The sequence below is a fragment of the Trichosurus vulpecula genome, chromosome 5 (assembly GCF_011100635.1).
Source record: "Trichosurus vulpecula isolate mTriVul1 chromosome 5, mTriVul1.pri, whole genome shotgun sequence".
Taxonomy (NCBI): domain Eukaryota; kingdom Metazoa; phylum Chordata; class Mammalia; order Diprotodontia; family Phalangeridae; genus Trichosurus; species Trichosurus vulpecula.
The window spans coordinates 123,946,423-123,960,868 of NC_050577.1; the positions used below are offsets into that span (position 1 = coordinate 123,946,423).

The 14,446-nt window shown below is 37.7% G+C and overlaps 1 protein-coding gene across 2 annotated transcripts in view; it reads left to right on the plus strand.

The window, feature by feature from the left end:
• The first annotated feature begins 347 nt into the window (after positions 1-347).
• Positions 348-14,446, plus strand: part of POT1 (protection of telomeres 1) — a 133,572-nt gene continuing 119,473 nt past the window's right edge. The window contains exons 1-3 of one of the 2 annotated variants that reach the window (XM_036762125.1): positions 348-378; positions 2,275-2,437; positions 10,838-10,910. In XM_036762125.1, coding sequence (XP_036618020.1) covers positions 2,315-2,437; positions 10,838-10,910 — 196 coding nt within the window. In that variant the 5' untranslated portion in view covers positions 348-378; positions 2,275-2,314. The remainder of the gene's footprint in view (positions 379-2,274; positions 2,438-10,837; positions 10,911-14,446) is intronic. The other variant, XM_036762126.1, reaches the window with a different exon arrangement.

Genomic DNA, 14,446 nt, shown 5'->3' on the forward strand with positions numbered 1-14,446 from the left:
CTGGCCAAGTTACCTGTAAAATAAGGAATGTGTGGTAGAGTATACGACCTTCTGGGCCTCAGTTTAATTCTCTGTAAAATAAGGGGAGGGAGATGGAGTAGATGATTTCCAAAGATTCCTCCAGCTGTATATTCATAACACAAATTTTCAGAGAAGTAATGTCCACAGCAAACGAAACCTCCCTTACAGGAACCTCGCTTTTACTTTGTCAGGGAAAGAGGGCAAGAAAAACTTCGCAGGGTTAAGACTTGCCCAAAAGGGAGAACCAGGAAGTAGCGTCATATCCGTCAGTGCGCAAGCGCGGGCGGTGGCGCAGGATCAAAATAAATTCACCAACGTAGCCCTCCGCACTTCCGGGTTTTGTGGGCCGCTGCGCGGGTGAGTTGATTTTCGCGCCTGGCAGAGTGGCAGCTCCTCCCCAGCCTGAGGGCCGCGGTGGGGTGGGGGCTGCGGAGGTGGGACTCTGGAGGGAAGAAGAGGAGTGGGTCAGGGGCTAGTTAGGGCGCGTTGCCATTGTATCTGGATGGTTTGGGGGCCGACTTAGCTTGCGGAAGTCATCCGTTATCCGTTACAGTTGTTAAGACTAGCATCTCATCCAGCCCCAGCATTGTGGCTATCGTTCATGACTACCCGGCACATTTCAGCAGAGATTTATGTTTTATAAAGCGCCTTCTTCCCTGGGCTTGGTGGAGCAGGTGCCAGTGCTTCTACCCACCTTACAGATGTGCAAAATAAAGGCTCAGAGGCAAAGGTGAATGACCCAGGGCCAAACAGCTAAGATCATAGCGCCATAGGGTTGGGTTTTTTGTTTTTTGTTTTTGTTTTTGTGTGTGTGTGTGTGTGAACTAATTAGCTAGAGTTTATTAAGCGCATACTTGCAGGAGCGGAGAATACAAGGAAAGGAAAAAAAGCCCCTGCCCACAAGAAGCTCACATTCTAGTTGTGGAAAAAAAATGTAAACAACCGTGTACAAACAGGCTATGTGAAGGATGAAATTGGAGATGGGGGCAATCTCAGGGGGAAGGCACAAAGATTACAGAGGATCTTTTTGCAAAAGGTGGGACATAAAAGAAGCCAGGAGGTGGACATGAGGAGGAAGAGATGGGGGACAGCCAGTGGAAACGCTTGGAGTGCCCTTTGGGGGAGGGAGGTGGGGACCCCAAAGAGGTCGGTGTCACTGGATTACTAAGTACTTGTAGTGAAGTACAGTGCAAGAAGATAGGAAGGGGCCAGCTTATGAAGGTCTCTAAAAGCCAAACAGCATTTTATATTCGGGATGCTGTAAGGGGTCTCTGGGGGCTGTCTAGCCTTCTCTCTCTCCCTCTCCCATTTTTCAGATGAGGAAAATTAGCCCTAGAGGCTGGTTAAATGATTTCCCTATGGTCACACAGGTAGTAAGTGATGGAAGCACTATAGCAAAATGAGAGACGTCTCATATCTAGTTTTATCCTAGCAACAACTCCCGGGGGAAGGTGCTATTATTATTTTACTATTACCACTACCACTACTCCTACTACCACTCCTACTCCTACTCGCTACCATTTATGTAGCACTTACTCATGATGTAGTAGAAAGCATTCTGAACTGAAGTCCAGAAGAACTAACTTCCAATCCCAGTTCTAGCTTAGCTTGGACAAGCCACTTATCCATTCTCGTTTTCATTCTCTTATGCAATAAAAGTGTTTGACTAGACCTCTAAAGTATGTTCCAGATCTACTACATACTGTGTGTAATAATGCCATGGAAGAGACAGTATGGTGTAGTAGTGTTTAGTATTGAATGGGGAGATCTTATTTCTGTTCTTGTCTCTAACACTTGCTATTCATGTAACGGTAGATGTATAAATGATTTAACCTTTTGTTAGAACGTTAGTTTCCTCAACTGTAAAGTGAAACAAAACTTGCCTTTCAGTGTTGTGAGTTTCAAGTGAGTTTATATAAAACCTTTGTAAATCTCAAAAGCCGTATTTGCAAAATCGGTTATTATTATGAAGGGGCTTGTTACAATTCTTGTATTCAAGGGGCCTGTCACTTTAGAAAAAAAATAAATGAAAAGTTTATGCCACAGTGTGATACTAAACAACATATGTCAGCCACAGAAAGTGCTAAGGGATATATATGTGTCTGTAAAGGGAATGGGACTGAGCAAGCTGGACAGGAAAATCAGTGTTAGAATCCCAGTTTGTAGTTCTATCCTTCAGTAATTTATAGTAGTTTCTAAACCTGGGAGTAATGGCAGTTTACTTCAGTCATATGGTGGTTTTTGTGCCTTCAGATGAATACTTTCAATCAAGTAATTGGTTTTAAATGCAAATATGCCAGTTCACCTAGTAAAGGAGGTCAATGGAGTTCCTGAAGTTCAGTTACCAAGCTACTTAGAAGAAGTGGATTTCAGAACTCTACAGCTTGGTTGTGATTATACTAACAAATTTATTCAGGTAAGGAGTTTTAATAATTCAAAATTTGTTTTCCTTAAAAAAGCATGTTAATATATGTGTATACGTATGCATATATCGACGTACATATGTACAATACTTACATACACACATGTGTGTATATATCTATATATCTGTAGTGTTATTTGTTTCAAGGATATGCCCAACAGCAGATAATATTTAATATTTAGAGGTCCCACAGGCTTTCCTTGTTATCTGGTTTCTATTCACAATCTCTTGATTATTTTACTTTTCCTATCAAAGGTGGGGGTTGGTAAATTCAGACAAGCTAGCAACTAGAATTAATTAAACACTTACTATATTCCAGACATAGGAGATACAAATACAAGTAGAAAGAAAGACTGACAGCCCCTACCCATAAGGAGCAACATTCTATTTCTGAAATCCCTTTATCTAACCATAATCTATGCTTTTCTAGCTTTCCCTTTGCCTTCTCTTACCAAACTGTACTCTTTGTCCACACTGTGGCATTTAATCCCTGGACTCTTCCATTCTCTCCCAGGCCATCATCACCTCTGAACAATGCCTTCTGCTTTTTTTCTCCATCTTAACCCTTTGGTGAACTAGTTCACCTTTACACTGTCTTCTTCTCGAGTCCCTGGTTCTCTTATTATTTCAACAGTGCCAAGCCTCAGCCTTGGATCACTTCCCACCATTTGCTCTCTTTGATCCTACTACCTCTAGGATTTAACGCAAAATCCTCTGGTTGGCATTCAGAACCCTTCATAACTAATCCTGTCCTGCAACCTTTCTAGTCTTTTTACTCTTTCGATCCTCCTCTTCTCTTTCCCCACAAGACATACACTCTTCAATCCAGTGATATTGGACTCCTTGCTGTTACATGAACACAACATTATATCTCTTGGCTCTGGGCTTTTCTTCTGGCTGACCTCCTTCCTAGAATGCTCTCCCTCTTCATCTCTTCCTCAAAGTTACCCTGGCTTGCTTTAGGTCTCAAGTAAAATCCCACATCTTCTGGAAGCCTTTCCCAGTTTTTCTTAATCCTTGTGTCTTCTGTTAATTATTTTCTATTCGTCCTGAGTATAGTTTGTTTACATATATTTGTTTTCTGGCTTCCCTCATTAGATTGTGATGTCTTTGAGGGCTCCTTGCCTTTCTTTGTATCCCCAAATGCTTAGTACAGTCCCTTTCACATGATAGATGTTTAATAAATGGTTATTGACTTACCGAAGGAGGAAGACAGCACACAAAAGGCAGCCGAAAAGTTGGGAAAAGACTGTTGGAACTTCCTCTTAGAAATTTTCTTTAAATTTGTATGCATATAACTCTAAAGTTTTTGAAAATTTTTGTATATTGCTTAAATTACATTTGCCAAATTTTTAATGTATCTATCTCATTGGATGCCCTGAACAAAGGGCTGAAAGAATCTGAGGGTTTCTCTCATCTTAATAGTCACCTGACAACACAGTTTACTGTTTGAATCTTCTCTGCTTTTTTTTTCCTTATTCTTCAAATCCTAACCTTGTTAGTTATTTGTTCTTAATGCTTGTCTTGTAAAACCTCTGGATATTTAATATCCTCAACATCCTCAGGTACCATGTTTAGACCAGGTCTCTAGATATTTTAATCTTTGATTAGTATGTATGCTACCTTTAAAAAAAATAGGTAATACCAATAGAAAAGTACATGTCTTGATGATGTTTTTTCCTTTATGTTATTGTGGTCATTCTGTGAATTATTCTCCTGGTTTTGCTCTGCTCTGTGTTCATACCACTCTTCCCAAGTTTCTCTGAATTCTTTGTTTTTGTCATTTCTTGTAGTAGCAAAATCATGTTTTAATATATTCACATACCATACTTTGTCTAAACATTCCCTAATTTATAGGCACCCAGCTTTCTTTCAGTTGTTTGCTCTATAAAAAAATTTCCCTGTATTTGACCTCAGTATACATGCATAGTAGTGAATATACTGTTTTTGTTCTCATTGAGGTATAACATACTAGTAAATGTACTTTCTGAATCAGAGGTAGTGATTTTATCAGTATAATTCCAAATTGTTTTCCATAGTGGTTCAACCAATTCACAGCTCCACCAATAGGGTTTTAGTCAGATACTCTTTTCCCTCACTTAATTTTATAACACATGCTCTTTTCATTTGGGCATAAAGTTAGGTGAGAATTGTTGTTGATCATATGCAGTAGAATATTTTAATCTTTTCTTCAGTAACACCTGTAATTTTCACAAGGAATGTGTTGGTTTCATCTCTACTTCTCAGCAAAGATTTATAGTGTAGTGTTTCTGTGAAAGATTTGATTAAGGCATAATTAGTCTTTCAAAATATATTGCTTCACATTTAGTGGTACTTTCTGAACTATTATGCTGCATTTCGGAGATTAAGATGTACTTGTCAAAGCAAATAAAAAACAAACCTAACAAATCTGATGTTAAACCATGATCTTTTTCTTATATTTTTAATCCTAGTGGACACCTACTATTCTCATGTTTGTTTTTAAATTTATTTTAAAAATCCATAAATCTACCAATTGTTGATGATGTGGCTAATTAGTAACATAATTTAATGATGTTTTTGGCTTCTAGTGAAATACTAGATTGGATATATTATTATGAAATATATGTATATTACATATACATTATTATATTATGAAAAAGATATATTACTGTGATTTATTCTTAAGTAGATCATTTCATTTTCTGACTCTTAACTACATTATATGAATGTACTGTTAAAAATTACGTTTAATTTTATAGGTCATAAATGCCTTTTAGAAATACGCATATATTGAAATTTTTTTCTTTTACCATTTTGGATTTCTTCTTTACCTAAGGTCTATGGAATTTATAATAAGATTAACATTAATGTTTACTGAATGAAGTATTTGGCATCTATAATAAAATTAACATTTGCACTTATTAAATAAAGTAAGTTTTTGTGGGTTAAACATTCCTCCTGCAACTGCCCTGAAATGAGACACCTAATTATTATAGAACTTACACAGTCCCTGGCACATTCCTTCAGTTGTTTTAATTGTCTCCAACTCTTCCTGACCAAATTTGGGATTTTCTTGGCAAAGGTACTGGAGTGGTTGGCCCTTCACTAGCTCATTTTCCAGATGAAGAAACTGAGGTAAACAGGGTTAAGTGACTTGTCCAGGGTCACACAGCCTAGTAAGTATCCGGGCTGGATTTGAACTCAGGTCTTCCTGACTCCACGCTGCCTCATACTTATGAAAAAAAGGTTAATCTTACTTTTGATTTGTGGGAAGTTTTAAAAATTATTGATTGATAGGGAAAATAACCGTAATTTCAAAGATAGCAGGTTTCAGAAAGTGGGAAGCTAATATTCTTTTTTCAAAAATAATTTTTTAAATGACTTTAATGAACATTTAATTACTTTGAAGATACATGATTTTTTCCAATGTAGGTATTTTCTTTCAATTATGTAGGTCACAATCCCCTAATGACTTAGTAGATTGTCTTCTATCATTATTAAGTCTGAAAAAGTCACTCTGTAGCCAACCTAGTGACAATAAATCTTTTTGAACTTTTTCTAGACTGGTCTTCATACAAGGGACATATAATCTATCACCAGGACCATACTTGAAGTCTTTATGTAGTTTGGTAGGATTTTCCCAGAGCTTATGCAGTCCTGGCTTAGCCTCTAGAAACCCAGGACCAACTAACTCCATGCCCTAGCGATTCATCTGAGCAGAACTATATTTAACTAAAAACTATATCAACATGTTCAAAATTGGCATTTAAAATAGACACTTCTTGATTTACAAATAGTGATGTATGAGTAACTTATTCATACAAATGGTTTGGTATCACCAGCCTTTACTCCCCATCTCCTTCCCTCAAATCTTGAAACTTTTGGCTGACAGTTTACAATGTGAGGTGATGTATCAATATTTGGCATAGTGAGCTCTGTGACCCAGCATGAGGATGCTTTTATAAATTTTTCTTTCCAAGCAATTTCATCTACACACACACACACCTCTTTTTCATACTCTATCTTTTTAATGCTTTCCAAGTATATTAGGAAGATTTCCTTTTGTTTCCATTTGTGTGTCAAAAAAGGACTAATCTTGACTGACAGGTATGTGAGCAGTACTAGAAATATACCAGTCATATGCCAAGAAAAAGAAAAACACAAGTTTTAAAGTTAAAATAGGTGGATATGTTAAAGAAATACTGCTCTCATTTTCTAAAATTTTACAGAGTACCCAAAATTCTTTTCAGGATTTCCATAAAGATTTTCATCTCTCTTCTTAGCCTCCTTTAGTTCTTCCATCTAGGAGGATCTATCTGGCATTCCTCAAATGCTAGATTAAACATACATATGTACACACTACTTACCCAATTTTTAGTGTGATTGTTTAGTTATTCATGTTACTTTCCTCAATTTTTCATTGTAAATTCCCCATTTTGGAGCCACATTATAGGCCAGTAGGGTATTGTGTGTTACATTGGGAACCTACTCAGCGTTTATAACTAATGTGAAAATGTATTTTGAATTCTACAGGGTTATCTTTATAACAAAGAAAGTTCCGACTGGAAATCTTTGTATATTATGTGTTTCCCTTAGTCCTTCCATAAATAGGAGTAAAAGGATGCTAATTTAAAAAAATTATGCAGTTCTAGCCATTTCAATTCAAGAAACATTTTTACATCAATCACTGAATGTATAACACTATTACCAGCTTTTGGATAAGATACAAAGTTTACACAAGGTAGTCCCTGCCGTCATGGAGGTATATGTATGGTAGAGGGAAAGGACAGATAAATAATAAAAATAACTGACATATAGCACCTTAAGTTTTGCAAAGTGCTTTCCTCATAGCAATTCATTGAACTTTGTGAAATGAAATTAGTGGCCCATGATTTGGAGCAGAACTCAAACCCAGCACTGCTTCCATTATGCTGTACTTGCTCTCTGTATGCACACGAGTAACCGTGTACCAAAAGCTACTCAAAATTAAACATGATTTGTGTGAGAGAAGTGGAAGTAGAGTTCTGTGTAAGGTCTGAGGGGTCATTATTAACTATGTAAAAATTAGGGAAGGCATTTGAATTAGTGGATGTGATTTGACTTAGTGGAAGTGGAAGAGGCAGCATTTGATTTGAGTCCTAAAGAATGCCTTGGTGGGGAGGGCTTTCCAGTTAGGAATCATGTGAACGAAGTCAGAAAGCAAGAAGCTGTGAAGCATCTATGGGAAACTGATTCAGAGTAAGCATTTTGAAAACCCCTTGTTAAACTGTTCTGTAGTAGAGTGATGCCCCCAGCAGCTGTTAAGCTACATAATGCTGTTTGCCCTTACATTGCATGACCCCAAACTGCTAGGCTTTTTGAGTTGTCATGTCTTTTTTTGGTTTTGTTTTGTTTTGTTTTTGGAGGAGGAGCAGGGCAATTGGGGTTAAGTGACTTGCCCAAGGTCACACAGCTAGTACATGTGTCAAGTGTCTGAGGCCTCCTGACTCCAGGGCCAGTGCTCTACTCACTGTGCCACCTAACTGCCCCTGTCATGTCTTTTTTAAAAATAATATTTTTGTTTTCTTCATTTCTATCAAGCATATCTTTTGTAACTGATTCTGGCACTCTTTCCTTTCTCTTATTTGCTGCTTCCAATCTTTTGGGAGCTAACAAACCTGATATCTAAGCTTGATATTTAAATGTATAAAGCACTTCTTACAAGTTCTGTTCCTTATCTACTTTCATCAAACAAATTATGCCACTTTATTCCCTCTTTCAGTTGAGAGGAAGAGAGAGGACATTTTCCAGGAATTTTTCCTCTTCTCTCATTTACAACTCATTTTACCTTGAGATCATCCTTCATTCTCTCTCCCTTTGCTTCTGGCTGAGGAAGAAATGACCTTTCTTTTTGCCAAGTCTAGCCTCTATTTGTGCTTTTTGATCCCAGTTGCTGCCATCTCCTAGAACTTTCCCCTTTCATTATAACGTCACTGCTTTCTCCTCTGTCTCTATTCAATCTCACTGGATTCTTCCCTGTTGTCTAGAAGTAGATCTTTAAAAAAAAAAAAGTCTTCACTTTGACTCTGATGTCCCCAAGCTATCATCCTCTATCTCTCATATTTTTCATAATCAAAGCCCTAGAAAAGCTATCTAGACTCCTTGCCTCCACTTTGTCACCTCCCACTCAGTTTCTGACTGCTTGCAAATGAAATGACCTGACCCATTAAAGCTGAAGTTTTAGAGTTACTAATAATCTCATAATGCTATTCTTGACTTCTCTGCAACATTTGCTAGTATTGACCACTCTCTCTTTTTGCCCTGTGTTTTTATGACATTGTTTTCTCCTGGCACATTGCTACTTCTCAGTCTATTTTGCTGGATAGTCATCTCTGTGTGGCTGTACCTTGGGCATCAGTTTTGGTCCTTTTTCTCCACAGTCATTTTCCTAGTGATCAAATTAGCTCCATTGGGTTTAATTGTTATCTTTATGCAGATTACTCCTAACTCTGCAAATCCAACGAGTTGCTGTGGAAAGAACCCTGGATTTAGAGTCAGAGGCCCTCAGTTCAGATTTTAGCTTTGCCTTCTTTCTGACCTTGGAAAGTTGAGCTCTTGGCCTCAGTTTCCTTATCTGTTAAATGAGGGGGTTGGACCATATGGTCTGTAGCTTTAAATGTATGGGCTTATATCCCCTTAGCTTCAGTCCTGTATCATCACCTACCTGCCTGTTGACTTGTCTACCTGAGTCAGCCATAGACATTTCAAATTCAACATGTTCAAAATAGAACTCATTCTCTTTACCACAAATTCTACTACTCTTTATAACTTCCTTATTTCTGTTGAGAAAATCATCTTCTTTCCAGTTAGCTAAGTTCACAACTTTGAGTCATTTTTGACTTTTCACTCACCCCTCATACCCAATATCCAGTCATTTGCCAGCTATCAGCTACTGTACTTTTAAAATTATCTCACATTTGTCTTCTATAACTAGCATTTACTTAATGCTTTAAGGTTTGAAAAAACATCTAATTTTAACCTCACAACAATTCTGTGATGGAGATGCTATCCTTGTTTGACAAATGAGGAAACTGAAGCAGACACAGTTAGCAGCTGTTCCAAAGCTGGATTTGAACTCTGGTCTCCTGACTCCAGCACCCAGCTGACTCTTTTCTGCATTCACACTTGCTGCCCTAGTTTAGGCCCTTATTACTTCTTGCCTGGCCTGTTAGATTACTTTCAATTTGCAGTGTATATATCTTGTGTGGAAATTTATTTTCACGTTGTTTTCCACATTAGAATATGTACTTCCTGAGGGCAAGTACCATCTTTTCTTCATATCTCCAGAGCTTATCACAGTGTCTGGCACATAGTGAGCACGTACATGCTTATTGATTGATACGCCAGTTATTGAGATAGCTTTTAATTGGTGTCCCTGCTTTCCTCTCCCATCTATCTTCTTCAGAGTTGCTGAATTGATATAAAAGCTTGAGTCTTAACTATACTACCATCCTGCTTCAGTGGCTCCCTAAAGCCATTTATAATCTGGCTCCAACCTCCAACTCTCCGACCAGATTAATTTCACATTTAGTGCCCCTCATTTACTTTTTGTCCCTGCTAAACTGGCCTATGTTTTGAAACTTATATGGAAATTTCATCTCAGGCTTCCTTCTCTTTCTATAGGCTATCTGCCCCCATGCCTGGCGTGCTTTTCCTTTTTCACCTCCACCTCTTAGAATCCCTAGCCTACTTCAAGGCTCCAATGAAATATAACCTTCTGCAGGCATCCTTTTCTGAACTTTATTGTTGTTAGTACCCCATCACCCCTCCAGAATCATATCATATTTACATTTAGGTATGTCGTTATTTATTTACAACTTGTTATTTTCCGTAATAATTCTTTGAAGATGAAGACAGATTTGTTTTTGTCTTTGTATCCCCATCCCTAAGCATAGTGCCCTGTATGTAGTAGGCACTTAATAAATGCTTACCAAATTGAATTGAGTAGGTGTTTGAAGGGGAAAATTTATCTGTAAATGGAGTGCATGAACCTGAGTATACAGGCTTTATAACAGTTATTGAACCTGCTGAAAGACAACCCCCCGGTTGAATGATGTGTTATCATGCCCTTTTTTGCTTCTTGTTTGTTTGTTTTTGGAGGTTTGTGCCCTTTTTTGACTAGGAATACCTATATCCTAGCCTTTATTGAATTGTCATGACAAGGTAGGTAACTAGACTACCAAGACATTTACAGAGCATAGGTATCTTTCTGTAAATGAGGCAAGATCGTAAGTCTTTATTCTGTTTGAATTACTTCTGTACTCAGTATAGCACTCTATCCAGAGGAGATCTTTGTTGAAATTGAAATCAGATTTCCCAGTGCCTTTCAAATATTGTTTAATTTTTTTCACTTTTTTTGTTTTTAAAATTTAGGGGAAAGTTTCACTTATCTACTCTTTAACTCAACTTGGAGATGGAACAGCCTTTTTGAAGATAATATTACAAGGTGTGTAATATGGGGAACAGAAGTTCACCTGTAGCACTCATGCAGTTGGAAGGGAACCTTTATAGTCTCATATTAAAATTCCTCACCCAGTTGTTCAGTACTCTACACAATCTGATCACACAGCACCTTTTCAGCATTTTTTCTACTCACCCACAACAGTATTTGCTCCAGTCAGACTGACAGGATTTATACCTCCAACATGCTTTGTGCATTCTAATTTTTGTGCTTTTGCTCACCCTGTTCTTTTTACCTGGACTCCCTTCCCTTTCTCCTTTACAGATCTCACCTGCTTTTCAAGGACTATCTTACTTCCACTTCTATATCTTACCTTCCCTGATAATTCACAGTATCCCGAAGTGATTTCTCCCTCCTGTGAATCCTGCACAGCACTTAGTTTGTATCACACATTTCCATTTCTCATATGTTACCTTGTCTTTTTAAATTGGTAATTTTCTTTTCACTCAGCAAACATAAACAACCATATGGAAAAGCCAGTAAATTCAAAGCAAAGTATGTTCCTCTGAAATAGTTTACCAAAAACACCACAATTGGTGGCATATGTATCACTTTGTATGTCTTCTTGTATATGCTTGTATTTTTCATATTTTTCTTTCCTGACTTCCTTTATAATATTAGTCAACTTTGAGGGTGTGTGTGTGTGTGTGTGTGTGTGTGTGTGTGTGTGTCCCTGTCCCTGTGAGTGTGCGTGCTCATACCCTTATACCTATCTCCCCAGCTACACTGTAAACCACATGTGAACAGGAACTATGTTATATGTTTTTTTTTCTCTATTCTTTCTCAGTGTACACTCAGTAAACGTTTGGTTGATTTTTTCAGGGTGAGGAAATACCAGCATTAAAATATAATATTATAGAATGCAGAAATGCTTTTTTTTTGAGATGAGAAAGACATCAAATTTTTTTTTGCTAACACTATTTTTTAAGTTTCTGAAGTCATTTGATCCAGAAAGTACAGACATTTATTTGCCTGTGGTAAATTATGTCTTTCTGTTCATAAATATACATTCCTAGAGAATACTGAACAACAAAGACATTGACTGGACGAAAGATATTAATTTCATTGTCTTTATATTCCATTTTTCTTGGCCTTATTTTAAATTAAAAAAATTATTCTGAACTTAACACCAATTAAAATGAGCACCTTCTTATAGACAGTAGAACTGAAAAAGAGGATAGTTCTTGAAATTTCAGATCCTATTGTATATAAGTGGAACAGTAGATAGTGGGCCTGGAGGCAGAAAGATAATACTATGTGGCCCTGAGTGATTTGCTTAACTTTGCTTAGTAAAATTGAGGTAATAATATCACCTAACAAACATGAATGTGGTGAGGATCAGATAAGAACATGTGAAGAGCTTTGTGAACGTGAAAAATACCCTCCAATAATAAACAAAGAAAAACTGACTTTGATAAACAAGTATAATTAAGATGGTGCAGGGCCTTTGAGTCCATGTTATAATGAGAACATCATATGAAACTAAAGGAATTGGAGGTGTTTACCTTGTATAACACAGAAGACTCAGGACAGGCTAGCTGACTGTGCTGAGTTACTGCGTGGGCTATTCTGTGGAAGAGGGATTAGATTTGTTCTTTTTGTCTTCACAAGGGAGAAATAGGAGCAAGGGCTGGAAGTTTAAAAGGAGGTATATTTGGGCTTGATGTCAGCAAAATTGCCCCAGCAATTAGAGAACTGTCCAAAAGTGGAATGGCCTACTTTGGGAAGTAGTGAATTCTCCTTAGAAGTCCCAGTTCTTTTGTCTGCAAATTGAGTATGACTTAGGTGTGCTGACTTTTACTTACACCAAATCTTGTAATTTCTGCGCTCACAGCATGTCTTTTCTATGTCACTTTACTCACACAGCTACAACCCTGCTTTAGTCTCTCATCACCTTTCACCATTTCCTTGCAATAGCATTCTAACAGTAGCATTCTATCATCCTCGAGTTTCACCTAATTTCTTCTCTTAGTTGCCAAGATACATTTACGATCTTCAAAGAATCTAAGCTCATAGTAGAGACAGAGCATGTATTCATTTAATAAATATTCATTGAGCATCTAATAGTAACAAATCACTGTTTCTGATGCTGTGGGAAAACATATTACAATATGAACCAGTGTCTGAATTGCTAGGTAGTTCAGTGTCATAATGGATGGAATCCTGGGTTCACCTAAGTCCTGCAGATACTTAGTAGCCTGTAACCCTGGGTGAATTACTTAATCTCACCTAGCCTGGGAGTCCTTGTTTGTAAAATGGGAATAATAGCATCTGTGTTACTGCTTGTTGTAAGAATTAAATAATTTATGTAACATGAGTGACTGTCAACAATCCAGCTAGCAGCTTCTGTGGGGGTATAAGATCCACCAACAGCCAGCACCCAGAAAGCTGCCAGCAAACTGCAAAAGCACAGGTTCTTTTGATCTGCTTAACTAAGGAAAGCTACGTGAACGGGTTGACAAGCTTACTTTTAATTCAGCATACAAATATCATTCACTTAGTTCAGGGGAAAAAGTCAGCATACTGAACTTCAGAATAAAATACAAATAAATTCCAAACATCAACAGACAGACCTTGTCTGATTCAAATCCCAATACATAGTTACCAGAGTTTAACAAAGTCTCACCATCTGGGTTACAAGCTGGAGGGCTTCTAGCTACAGCTGCCCAGAGTCTCGGCATCAGCACCACCACGAGTGAGAGCCCTGCGCAAATGGCTCTGTCCTCTCTTCTTACAGGGCTTCAGACGTCATCGAACGTCATCTGAATGACCAGAACTTAGGCTGATATTATTGGCTCTTGAGTTAGCCCCTCCTCTTAGGACCCTGGGAGGTTCACATCCACATAGGTTAGGTTAACACCTAATAGGGGTTAGAGCCTGGGGCTTAGCACTTAGTAAAGACTCAAGAGGGGCGTGGTTCTGGAGTTAGCACCTTCCCTTAGCCAGCCCCACCTTGGGCCCCACCCCAGTCACCAATCCACACCCACATAGGTTCCACACCTAATAGGGGTTTGGGCCTGGGGCTTAGCACCTAGTAAGGCTCAATGAAATACACTGAATTACTCAAAGGAAACAAAGGCCAACTAAGTGCTGAGAGCCCATTTTGCTTACCAACACAGTGACAAACCTTAAGATGCTATTTAAAAGAGCTATTAGAATCAGAGAGTCTAGAGTCTAATTACAGTTTGAATACTTACAAAGTGATGTATAAGTAAATATAAGCTAATGTAATCTAAGCAAAACATTAAATAGTGTCAGTATTTAAGTGATTACAGTTCAGTTATAGTTTATCAGGGAAGGATTCTTAGAAGAAGGAGATTTTGACCTGTTTTGAAAGAGGCTAGATACACCTTGGAGGGAAAGGAAATGTCACTTCTCCTATGTTAAAGTATGGCATGCATTATATTTAGATAGGAGAATTTTTATATGTGTACATATATATATATATGTGTGTGTACATATATATATACACACATACATATTATATATATATATACGTATATAAAATTTTGAAAGTTTTG